Source organism: Callithrix jacchus, chromosome 2 (genome assembly GCF_049354715.1).
Source record: "Callithrix jacchus isolate 240 chromosome 2, calJac240_pri, whole genome shotgun sequence".
In the NCBI taxonomy this organism is placed as follows: Eukaryota; Metazoa; Chordata; class Mammalia; order Primates; family Cebidae; genus Callithrix; species Callithrix jacchus.
The window spans coordinates 87,337,756-87,351,143 of record NC_133503.1 but is presented as its reverse complement, the minus strand read 5'-3'; the positions used below and the strand labels follow the sequence as shown (position 1 = coordinate 87,351,143).

Genomic DNA, 13,388 nt, shown 5'->3' with positions numbered 1-13,388 from the left:
TAGATTGGGTTTCAATAATGTTTTCTGAACTTAACTTTAAATTATTATAGGCTTTGTTGCAATAATCTTGAGCCTATCTTGCGCTAATTGGAAAATAATTAAAAGAAGTAAACTGTAATTATTGATATTAATTAATAAATAATTAGACGAATGGGAATTAATGACATGGTGGCTACACCGTATTAATATAATTTATACATTAATATCATAGAGCTGTTATAAAACTGCTACCGGTGATTTTATGTCAAAAGACTTGGACTGCCTCCTTATTACCTCTATGACCCTAGGTATACTTGTTATTCATAAGACATGAATCCCTCACACATACCATGCCTATCTCACAAAGTTACTGTTAAGATCAAATGAAATAAAAATAACAGTAGTTAAATTACCGAGAGGTAAATGTTCATCAAGAACTCTATACTGTGTCTTCATTTAAACATCACAACAATCCTGAGACAGATTATCATTCCTATTTTCACTGATAAAGAAGCCTTGGCACAGAGAGTTTAAATAATTTACCCAGGAGCACATAGCTGTTAAAGAGTAGAATTAGAATTTAATATCAAATAGTCTGATTCCAGACCTAAAGCTCTTACCCAATATGTTGAATTGCTAAGTAAGTGTTGGCTCTATCAGTTTGAATTTTATAAAACTTGGTTTCATGACATTAATTAGCTACTGAACATTTTTAAGATATAAAATTTCTAAAATAAAACTTTTTTCAATTTCCTAGAGACATAAAGTAACAAATCTAATGAAAATGCTCCATAAAAATTAAAATGCAATTTATGTCAGAAATCTGCTAGAAGATTTATTTAGTAAAGCAATTAGCTTAGTGACTTGCCTCTTATACAGTAGCTAGTTATACTCTTTAGTTTGTTATATATTTTTAAAAAATAGAATCTTAAATGAATCCATTAGTGTTTCACTTAGACATTTTACTATTGTTTAGTGACTTACGGATAATCAAAATTTGAAACCTTAAGGTGTTAATCCTAAGCATTAAACAAATGTAAGACTTGGTATATCCATCTATTTTCTTTCTAATTCAGAAAATGTTATCCCATATCATACTTAGATTGCTTTCCTCAACATTGGCAATTTCGATTACAATCTACAATTTGGAGAACAACACTGCCACCCAGGGGATTGAATATCCAAAGTCAAAATAAAATTTTAGAGCAGTGGTTCTGGGAGGTGGATGAAACACTCAGTTGTGTTGCAATCTATTGTGAGTTGAATTACTAACAATAGTGCAAATACTAAGGATTGTAAACAACATGCTATAAAAAAGATAAGATTCCAAATAATAACTTCTCTTTTTTCTATTCATTTAAGTAACAGAGAAAAATATAGAGTTACAACTACTTTCTTAGTAATGGCCCATACTTTCTAACAGCTGCAATACAATTAGAGCACATATGGGGAAAATGCCTTAAAAAGAAAAACAAAATATCAAAGCAATCAAGTCCTCTAGTAAAACAGAAAAAAAAATTACCTGGTTTTATTATTCACCACGAAAAACTCCAAATATCATTTTAAATTGTGAAATATTAAAGTTCTTTTTATTTGTCAGGAAAAAGTAAGGAATACTTACTATCACTGTTATTACTTACACTGTTCTTACATTTGTTTGGAAATTCTAGGTAATGTAATTATCCAAACAAAATAATTACTATAAATACTGAGTTATTTATCATTCTAATAATATGATTTTAAACTTAAAAATCCTTCTCACCTCCAAAAAATACTTGAAAAAGTGAGTGAATAACATCCACAAAAAATTCATGATTTATAATTTGTCTCTATATTGGTAATAACCAGCTAAAATATATGGAAATGAGAGAACATATTCTTTTCACAATTGCAACAACAACCATAAGACTATGTCTTAAATTTTATTTTGTTTAAAAGTTAATAACATATGATACAAAATTTAAAAGGTACAAAATGTACCTTACACATGGTAGAAAGACTTTACCTGTATTTACCCAGCTCCTGACTTCCCCTGTATAGAACAAAGATACAATACAAACAAGTAATTGTGGTGTGTATGTGTGTGTGGTGGGGTGGGTACACATATCTTTCCTCCTAATGCACACAAATGAACAATAGTATACTATTGTGTAATGACAGATTTATTCATTACAAAATGTATCATGAAAAGTCTTTCATTCCAATAAACAAAGAGCTGGTTATTAATCAGTTACATGTTGATGGACAAGTTCCCTCCAATCTTCTATTATTACAAAACTTATATACTGAATAGCTTTGTACATACATCAATAATTTGTACCAGTGTAATGTTACCATATTTTTCTAGAGGTAGAATTGCTAGTCCAAGGGTAAATGTATTTATTTAACAGCTTTATTGAGCTTTAATTGACACACAATAAACTGCATATATATATGTATATATATAAAGTATACATTTTGATAAGTTTTGACGTATGTGTCCACTGTGATACCATCACCAAAATCAAGATAATGAACATATCAATTATTCACCAAAGCTTCCACGTGACCATTTGTAATTTTTCTGGTATCCTTCAATCTCTCTTCTCTCACTTCCCCAGGCAACCATTAATCTAGTTTTGTAATACATTAGTTTACATTTCCTATAATTTTATAAAAATGAAATTATACAGTATGTACTCTTTTTGTCTGGATTCTGCCACCCAGCATAATTATTTTGAAATTCATCCATGTTATAGCATGTGTCATTGCTTTCTATTACTGAATAATATTTGTGTGTGTGTGTGTGTGTGTGTGTGTGTGTGTGTGTCTGTGTGTATCAGAGTTTATTGATTTGCCTGTTGAATGAAATTTTGTATAGTTTTTATCATTTGGCTATTAGAAATAAAACTTCTCTGAACATTTTAGCACAAGTCTCTGTATGGACATGTAATTCCATTTCTCTGTTAATCTAGAAGGAGAAGGCCTATATCATATACTAGACTCTTCTTAAGAAACTATCTCTAAATTACATACCATGTTACATTCCCAGCAGTGATGTTGGAGAGTTCCTGTTACTCCACAACCTACTTGGTATGATCAGACTTTTTATTTTAGCCATTCTAATAGGTATGTAATAAAATCACAAACATTGTGGTTTTAACTTGCATTTCCCTAATATCTAATGACGCTGAGCATGTGCTTATCTGCTATTCACATCTTTTAAAAGTGAAACATCTGTTCAAATCTTTTGCCTGTTTTCTTAACTTTTGTGTTTGGAGAGTTCTTTACATAGTCAAGATTAAAGCCCTTTGTAAAATATGTAATCTTCAAAATTTTTCTCTCCATGTGTGCTTTCTCTTTTTACTCTCTTCACGGTGCCTTCTGAAGAGTAGAAGTTCTATTTTTGATTCAGTTCAATTTTTCAATGTATTTTTATATGGATTCAACTTTTTGTCTGATAGCCTAGAAATTTTTTTGCCTATTACAAGGTCACAACATTTTTTTTCAATTGAAAGTATTTTTTCTTAATTTCTTTTAATTTTTAATTTTTATGGATATATAGTAGGTGTATATCTTTATGGGGTACATAAGATATCTTGATGCTGGGACACAATGCATAAAAAACCACATCAGGGTAAATGGGGTATCCATCACCTCAATCATTTATTATTTCTCTGTTATGAATGTTCCAATTATACTCTTTTAGTCATTTTTAAATGTACAATAAGTTATTCTTGACTGTAGTCACCCTGTTATGCTACCATATAATAGATCATATCCTTTCTATCTACCTATATTTTGTATCCATTAACCACCTCACTTCCCCCATCCACTACTCTTCTCAACCTCTGATAACTTATCATTCTATTCTCTATCTTCATGAGTTCAATTGTTTTAATTTTAATTCCCACAAATAAGTGAGGACACGTGAAGTTTGTTTTCCTATGCCTGGCTTATTTCACTTAGCATAATGTCCTACAGTTCCATCCATGTTACTGCAAATAACAGGATCTCATTTTTATAGTGGAATATATTTCATTGCATGTATGCATCACATTTTCTTGATCCATTTATCTGTTGCTGAACATTACGTTGATTCCAAATCTTGGCTATTGCGAATAGTGCTGCAACAAATATGGAAGCACAGGCATCTCCTTGAGAGTCTGATTTCCTTTCTTTTGGGTATATACCTAGCAGTGGGATTGGTGTAACATATGTTAGTTCTATTGTTAGTTTTTTGAGGAACCTCCACACTGTTCTCCATAGTGGATATCTAAGAAAAAGGGTTTCTTTTTCTTCACATCCTCACCAGCATTTATTTTTTTCTGTCTTCTGAATAAAAGTCATTGTAACTGGAATGAGAAGACATCTCATTGTGGTTTTCATTTGCATTTCTCTGAGGATCAATATCTTCTTATACCTGTTTGCCATTTTTATGTATTTTTTTGAGAAATGCCTATTCAGATCTTTTGTTCAGTTTTAAATAAGATTATTGGATTTTTTTCAGCTAAGTTGTTTGCACTCTTTGGCTTAGTCTGGTTAATAATCCTTTGTCAGATGGATAGTTTGCAAATATTTTCTCCCATTCTGTGAGTTTTCACTGTGTTGTTTCTTTTGTTGTATGGAAGCATTTCAACTTGTTGTGATCCCATTTGTCCATTTCTGCTTTGGTTGACTGTGCCTGTGGAATATTACTCAATAAACCTTTGCCAAGACCAGTGTCCTGGAGAGTTTCCCCCAAAGTTTTCTTTTAATAGTTTCATAATTTCAGGTCTTAGATTTAAGCCTTTAATCCATTTTTATTGGATTTTTATATCCAGTTAGAGATGAGGGGTCTGGTTTCATTTTTCTGCATATCAATATCCTGTTTCCCAGAAGAATTTATTAAAGAAAATGTCCTTTTCTCAATGCATGTGTTTGACACCTTTGTACAAATTGAGTTCACTGAAAATGTGTGATTTACTTCTGGGTTCTCTAGGCTGTTTCATTGGTCTGTGTGCCTATTTCTGTGTCAGTACCATGCATTTTGGTTACTATAGCTCTGTAGAATAATCTGAAGCCAGGTAATGTGATTCCTCCAGTTTTAGTCCTTTTACTTAGGCTAGCTATGGCTATTCTGGGTCTTTAGTGGTTCCATATATATTTTAGGATTGTTTTTCTATTTCCGTGAAAAATGTCATTGATACTTTGGTAGGAATTGCATTGAATCTATAGGTTGCTTTAGGTAGTACATTTAAAAAATATTGATACTTCCAATTCATAAACATGGAATATCTTTCCATTTTTGTGTGTGTCCTCTTCAATTTCTTGCATCAATGTTTTATAATTTTCATTGTAGATATCTTTCACTTCTTTGGTTAAATTTATACCTAGGTATTTAATTTTATTTATAGCTATTATAAGTGGGATTACTTTCTTGATTTTTCAGATGGTTCACTTAACACAGAAATGCTACTGATTTTCATATGCTGATTTTGTATCCTGCAACTTTACTCGATTTGTCAGTTCTAATATCTTTCTGGTGGAGATGTTGTTTTTCCAAATGTAAGATCATTTAATCTGAAAAACTAGTATAATTTTACTTTCTTTCCAATTTGGATGCTCTTTATTTCTTTATCTTGTCTGATTACTCTAGCTGAGACTTTCAGTACTATGTTAAATAGCAGTGGTAGAAGTGGGCATCCTTGTCTTGTTCCAGATCTTAGCAGAAAGGCTTTCAAGTTTTCACCATTCATTATGATAGTAGCTGTGTTTCTGTCATATATGGCTTTTATTATGTTAAGATATGTTCTTTCTATACTCAACTGAGAGTATTTATTGTGAAGGAATGTTGAATTTTAACAAATGTTTTTTCAGCATCAGTTATTTTTGTCATTCATTCTGTTGATACAATATATCACATCGATTGATCTGCATATGCTGAACCATCCTTGCATCACTGGGATAAATCTTGCTTTGTCACAGTGAATGATCTTTTTAATAGGCTGTTGAATTCAGTTTGCTAGTATTTTGTTGAGAACTTTTGCATTAGTGCTCATCAGATACATTGGTCTGTAGTTTTCTTTTATAGATGTGTCTTTGGCTTTGGTATTAATACTGGCTTTAAGGAATGACTTTGGAAGTATTCTATTTTCCATTTTTCAGAATAGTTTAGGGCTGTTCTTAGTTCTTCCTACCATTGTCCCAGAGTTTTCTTTGCTGGAAAACTTTTTATTAAGGTTTCTATTTTATCACTGGTTATTGGTTTATTCAGGTGTTTTATTTCTTCATGGTTCAATCTTGGCACATTGTATGCATCTAGGAATTTATCCTTTCTTCTAAGTTTTCCAATTAATTAGTATGTAGTTCCTCATAGTACAAAGTTTTTGTCCTATGATTTTTTCTTGAAGTTTTATTGGTTTTACATTTATATATAAACTCAATCATTTTGAGTTGTTCTTCTAGGTGGTGTTACATGTAGGTGAAAGTGGTGTGTGCGTGTGTGTGTTTCATATAGATATTCAATTTTTTAGGCACAATTTGTTGGGAAGATTACCTTTTCCATACAGAATTGCCTTTGAAATGTTCTCAAAAATCATTTGTTCATATATGTGTGAGTATGCTTTTTTATTTTATTCTGATTGCTAAACATCCATGTTTGGTTGTAATCAAGAAATGTATGACTAAAATTTAAGAAAAGTGCAAAATGAGAATAATAGCAGTAATCCAGCATGTTAGATAAGAAAGAGATTACTTTGATGTAATCATGGAAGAATTCTCAAGGAAAGTGAGTGTTATGAACTGAATTATTTCCTCCACCCTCCAAATTCACATGTTGAAGACCTAACTCCCAATATGATGCTATTTCAGAGATAAAACCTTTGGTGATGTAATTAAGTTTAAATAAGGTCATAATGGTAGGACTCTAATCCAATAGGATTGGTGCCACTATAAGAAGAGGAAAACACGAGGGAGCTCTCTCTCTGCATGTGCACAGCAGAAAGGTCACATGAGGTTGTAGCCACAAAACGGTGGCTGTCTGCAAGCAACGAAGAAAGCTCTTACTAGAAACTAATCCCTAATCCTGATGGTACCTTGATCTTGGACTTCTAGCATCCTAAATAAATTTCTGTTGTGCAAGGTATCCAGATTGTGGTATTTTTTATGGCACCCCAAGCAGACTAATATAGTGGGACCTGAGAAGCTGTTGAGGAACTTGACATTGAAAAACTTGAATCTCTACCGAATGTGTTTATGGACCCTTAGTTCCACTAATTGGAGCAATGAACTAAAAAGATAAAAGTCTGAAACGAGTGGCTTTCAATTATAATGGCTTTGTCATTGCGTACTTCAGACAGTATTTAATTGACCCAGTTCAGCCCCCCATGAATAACACAGGTAGACAGTTTGCTTTCTAGAGAAACTTTCAACCTAATTAATACAAATACATTATTATTACTGGAGAAAATGGGCATAGCTTAATGATAGCCAATTAGTAGAACTACCTTTGTTATCAAACAAAATAATTTTTGAGATTGTGGAAACGAGAGGTGGGAAGATTAACTTTGGACTTAGAAGTGATATATCTGGAACAAATGATTTCACATTAATATTGTGAAAATGGGACAATACTTGTCTCCTTAAAAACAAGAGTACTTACAGTTGTTGAGAGCTTTTAATGTAAAAGAATAACCAATACACAAAGAATTTCACATTAGACTATCACAATTACTATAAGTATGAGCCACTGGTGAGCAAAATTAAACTTATCTTTGGGGCCGTGGAAATAATTCTTAAAAGACATGGATGGAATTTGACCTGGTCTTGAGAAGTAGCACTTGAGAAAGCAGATGGCAGAGGCAGGATCATAGCTCAAGGAGGCAGCATGGACTAAGGAGGAAAACAAGCAAGCAAGTGCTGATCCTGAGGAGACTGGTGGTCTAAGAACTGAAATTTTAGGGAGCAAAAGAGGTGTTCAAGAGAAACAACTGCAAAGTTTTTCAGGGCTACAGGCAAATTTTGTATTCATAATACATTTTCTGAAGCATTATGGGATCATAATGCTTTTTCCCAAATTAGAAGACACATTTTCCATAAAGTTCTAAATTTACTTGATTATTTAACATGTCTTCTTATGAATTTATATGCAAAATGTATATTTGCAAGTGAAACCCACTGGGATAATGGAACATGTGCCAAGGGCTTGTTGTCTCAGGTCATGCCTGGTCCTGTCCACACAGCCTCCTCAGGTAGATTCTCTGGTTTCCTGCTCTCCTGTCCCCACCCAGCAACTGCTGCCACCTTGCTCCAGTGCATGCACTCCTACCTGAGTCTTCGGGCAGGGCTCTCCATCTTAACCTAGTGTCTCTGTACTTTAGAGAACATCACATTAAATAGTCAATAAAAAAACACCATAAAGAGTCAAGAGGAACTATGGAAGAAATTTCCTGCATTTTGAATGAAGGGGCCTGGATTTTCATTTTGCACTGTACCCCACATATTATGTAGCTGGACCTGAAATCCTGTAGCAGTAAACGGCCCCAGGCAAGTGACTCTGGGCAAGGCACTTGGTGCTTCTGAAGGCAGTTTCCACATCTGTAAAATAATAGTTCAGAGCAGAGTGGGGTGGCTCACGCTTGTAGTCCCAGTTATCTGAAGGCTGAGATTAGAGGACGGCTTGAGCGCAGGAGTTCTAGGTGGCAGTGAGAGCTATCACTGTGCCACTGCACACCAACCTGGGTGACAGGGAGAGACCGGGTCTCTAACAAAACAATAATAAAAGAATAATAATTCCTACCTTGTTGGACTTCTGTGGAGATTTGGAGCTAATTTATGTAAAGCTCTTGAACCAACACTTGACACATTTTAATGGTGAATACTAGAAGGTGTTGACAATTATATATTACCTAATTCAAACACAATCCCTTACGTCTCCTATGCCTGCCGGCTAATATTTCTAAACAGCCATTCCCACAGGCGTTAGCAAATGTGCATTCTGGTTTTGTTTCAAATGTTGATTCACTAAATTTAAACCTTTCTATAGTGCGCACATGTCCACACTTCAGCTAATGTGAGGTTGGAACAAAAAGCTGTCAGGATCTAAAAAGGCATGCTTCTTAGAAAAGCAGAAATCTTCACAAATTAACTAGATTTTTAAAATGGAAGCAAAAATTCATTCATTCAAGTGATTGATCACTTCACAAAAGCTCTTTCACCGCCGTCGAGCGACCCCTCGTCGTTAGGAGAGAAAAACAAAGGCCAGTACAATGCGGGCACAGTGTACTAAGCGAACACACACACACACACACACACACACACACACACACATGCACATAATCTTGAAAACCCTGACGTTGCCCAGCGGGCGCGGTGTACTAAGCGAACAGACACACACACAGCGGGCGCTGTGTACTAAGCGAACACAGACACACACACAACCCTTGAAAACCCTGACGTTGCCCAGCTACCAGCCCGTGTTTTTTTGTTTTTGTTTTTGTTGTTGTTGCCGTTGATGTTTTTCCCCCGAGACGGAGTTTCGCTCTTGTTACCCAGGCTGGAGTGCAATGGCGCGATCTCGGCTCACCGCAACCTCTGCCTCCTGGGTTCAGGCAATTCTCCTGCCTCAGCCTCCTGAGTTGCTGGGATTACAGGCACGCGCCACCATGCCCAGCTATTTTTTTTGTATTTTTAGTAGAGACGGGGGGGGGGGGGGGTTCACCATGTTGACCAGGATGGTCTCGATCTCTTAACCTCGTAATCCACACGCCTCAGCCTCCCAAAGTGCTGGGATTACAGACGTGAACCACCGCGCCCGGCCCCCGACTAGTTTCTATAGGAACGCGCAATTCCGTCGCGTCGCCCTCTGCGCCGGAAGTTGCTCTAATTCAGTTCCTGTTTTCCCCTCCGAGCGTCAACGTTTCTTTTTCCCGAGCAACAGCTAGAGCAGACGGCGGAACAGTTTTGGGCCTGAGAGGCCTCCGTTGAGGGGCGTGGCAACGCAGCCGAGCTCTGACAGGCCCAGTTCACGTGCAGGCGGCGGCGGATCGTATTCCTCCATCTACCATGGCTCTGCCGGGAACTCTGAACCTCAATAACGAGGTAAGCGCCGAGGTTGAGGAACCTGTGGGGCTGACTTTGAAGGTACTCAGAATCAGCTCTTCTGAGACGTGTGGTCGGAGGCGGGGATAGAGGGTGCGTCTGGAGGAACTTTCGTGATGGGCCCGGGCGGATTTCCCTTAACTTGGAGTTTGGCAACCGGTAATTTCCCTTCTCGGTCTCTAGGTGACTAAAGTGAGAGACATGTGTCAGGCCCCACGAATTTATGTCTGTGAGACTTTGGGAAGATCCTTTAGCCTGTGTGTTCAATATTCTTGTTCGTAAAGCGGAACTCGGAGTTTGTCCCAGGGTTGTTGTGAGATTAACTGAGATACGTAAAGTATTTGCAAGTGCCTGATCCTTCCTAAGCTTTCAGTACACATTACCGGCTCCTTATTGCCTGTCAAAAATGAAAGGGAGAAATGAAGAGCTGTAGCTTCTAAGAAATTGCTGATCTTGAATGAGACTGTATGCTCAGTACTTCGTTTCCTACTCCAGTGACTGTCCTATTCCTTTACTTCCATTTACAGCCGAACTTCAATAAAGAGCTATTTATATTTGCTGTCTCCAATTCTTTTTTTCTGCTTCTTTCTTCAGTCCAGTCTCCTCAGATATTTGTTCTCACCACCGTCACTTCCATAACGTGCTGATGGCAACACAATACTATTTCTACCACCTACCGCCTTCTGGTTTCTGCTTCTATCCAACGAAGTAATATTAACCGAAGTCTTAAAGTAAGCTGGAAACGTAAGGATCAAGTAAGGACTTCACAGTTACATACAACAAGGAAGTTCTTTGGCCCATGTATGAGCAAGTCACCGTTTAGATTACATACAGTAGTGTAAGGGATGTTTCATATTTTCTAGTAAACTATACTCAAGTAAGAGAGCTAAGCAACTCCCACCTACGGTACAGAACAATGTGTGAAGAATATCCCAAAGAACTAGTAATGCAGAAAGGTTTTCAAAGGCGGCAAAATGAAGTGGTTGATATTTGTCCTTGGTCTTTAACGAGTTTAGGAATTGCAGTCCGTGATTAGGTAAAGGGGAAGAAGTTATTCCAGACAGAAGGTCTAATATAAGCAGGAAAGGGGTAGTAGCAGAAAAACCTGTGAGTAATATAGGGGTAGGTAACTTTTGACTGATGGGAACTTGGTGTGAACTCCAGTGGTGTACTGGATATGCTGAAGAGGGAAGCTGAAAGCAGTTACTGTTTACTCATAAATGTGCATTAAGTTTATGCTTTGTGACAGAAAGCATTTGGTGGGCTGTTTTCCATGAGGTTACCTGTGATGTATGAAAGATCAGAGTAATGTCCTTGGAATTTCAACACTAGGGAGCATCATATCAAATTTTGTAATGACTTTGATGATGGAAATGACAGGGAGTAAGTCATTTAAGACTCTTTTTCCACTTAGCTAACTTCAGTTCTTTTCAAAACAGTTAAAATTTGACCTTTAGGAAACCTTCATTAACTCACCTGAGTTTGGATTAGGTGTCTATTCTTTGTGCACCCAAATTGCTTTCTCCTTTGGAAACACATATGTACCTATTTCTGTCTTCTGTAGTTTTGTGTCTATCATGTATAACATATGATTAAATGAATTTATGAAATCATGAACTACACACATCCACCACTGAAGTCTAGTGTATTCTAATGTGAAGGTGATAAAAAGGACAGAGAAAAGTGGAGATGATGGGGGATATTATAATTTAAAATTAGTGGAAAACCACAAAAGGAAAGATAGTTATAGATTTATCTGCATAAAAATATATAACATACCAAAGAAAGAAAAAAGACAACCAACTAGAAAAAAATATATACAGCAAATATGACAAAGGGCCAGTGCCCTTAATATAAAATACCTCATAGAAATTAAGAGAAACCATCTCAGAAAATAGGCAGAAGAAATGAATTAACAACTTCTTCAAGGAGAAAATGTATCTAAAAATAATTTGAATTCACTTTCAGATCATTTCACTTCTTTTCCATCACCACTAGAATCCTAGTGCAGCTACTGTAGTAGCCTCCCAACTACTTACATTGACTCTTCCCAGACTTTAATCTTAATCTCTATATTGCAGCTAGAATTCTGTCTACAAAACGTAAATCTAATCTGTCACTCCCTCGCTTAAAATCCATTTAAGGCTGGGCACAGTGGCTCACACCTGTAATCCCAGCACTTTCAGGAGGCTGAGGCAGGGGAATCACCTGAGAGTTCGATACCAGCCTGACCATGGAGAAACCCCGTCTCCACTAAAAATGCAAAATTAACTGGGCATGGTGGTGCATGCCTGTAATCCCAGTACTCGGGAGGCTGAGGCAGGAGAACTGAACTAGGGAGGCGGAGGTTGCAGTGAACTGAGATCACGCCATTGCACTCTGGCCTGTGCAAACAAGAGTGAAACTCTGTCTCAAAAAAAAAAAAAAAAAAATCCATTTAAGAGCTTCCTGTTACTTTTGGTAAAAAACCAATCTAAACAAGGGGAGATCTTTCTACTTTCGGTTACCACTTTCTTCCCTCAGTCTCTATATTTCATCTACATTGGCTGTCCTCTACCTGGCATAACCGTCTGCAGATCTTTGCACATGCTCCTTTTTCTCTCATTAGTTCATTTAATACTTAATCCTGCTTCATTTGTTATACTTCGTTTGTAATAGTGTTTTGTATATGTGAGTGTGTGTGTCTGAGAGAAGTTTCTTTCCCCTTCACCTGACTAAACTTTTGTTCATCATCATATTGTCAATACCTATGTGTTGAAAGAATAATGTGAAGCATCGTTTTCATGATCCGTAATATCGTAGATTAACTCTTCTTTTTTTGTTCTCCCCACCCCAGATTAACTGTTCTTAACTAGGATTTAAGGATGCATTTCGAAGGGCCTATAACTGCCTGGAATTATTTGTAAATTTGTGTTTGTATGTCTCTTGGAAAGAGTCCCTATGTTTCATTAGGTTTGCAAAGGTTTATAAATCTTTAGCACTGTCTTTGGGCTATGTGTACTAATGGCTATGATTTTATTTTACAGGAATTCTTGTTTCATAATTTTTAATCACAACTTTTTCTTTACAAAGGTATATGGCAGTCTCATTTTACAGCATATTTAATTTCCCAGAATGTCTTCTGAGAAAATAAAAGCCTGCCTGCAGAGGCACCCATTATGTTGCGCTGACTTTCAATATTTCCTACCATTAATAATTATATTCTTATAAAAAAAAATTTCCAAAGTTAGAAGCTGACCAATTTGTTAAGTACTTCCTGACTCCAGGTTCTTAGAGTATATTTACTCTTGTGAACTGAAGTAAAAATTTATCTTTACTTTTCTAAAAAATAAACCATCATTTTTTACCTT

General features: G+C 36.0%; 1 protein-coding gene across 5 annotated transcripts in view; it reads left to right on the top strand.

The window, feature by feature from the left end:
• The first annotated feature begins 9,922 nt into the window (after positions 1-9,922).
• SRFBP1 (serum response factor binding protein 1) overlaps positions 9,923-13,388 on the top strand; it is a 68,950-nt gene continuing 65,484 nt past the window's right edge. For 2 of the 5 annotated variants that reach the window (XM_008991625.5, XM_078365829.1), the window contains exon 1: positions 9,923-10,038. In XM_008991625.5, coding sequence (XP_008989873.3) covers positions 10,003-10,038 — 36 coding nt within the window. In that variant the 5' untranslated portion in view covers positions 9,923-10,002. Of the gene's footprint in view, positions 10,039-10,632; positions 10,794-13,388 lie in introns of all 5 variants that reach the window. The other 3 variants (XM_035291025.3, XM_035291024.3, XM_017969722.4) reach the window with 3 other exon arrangements.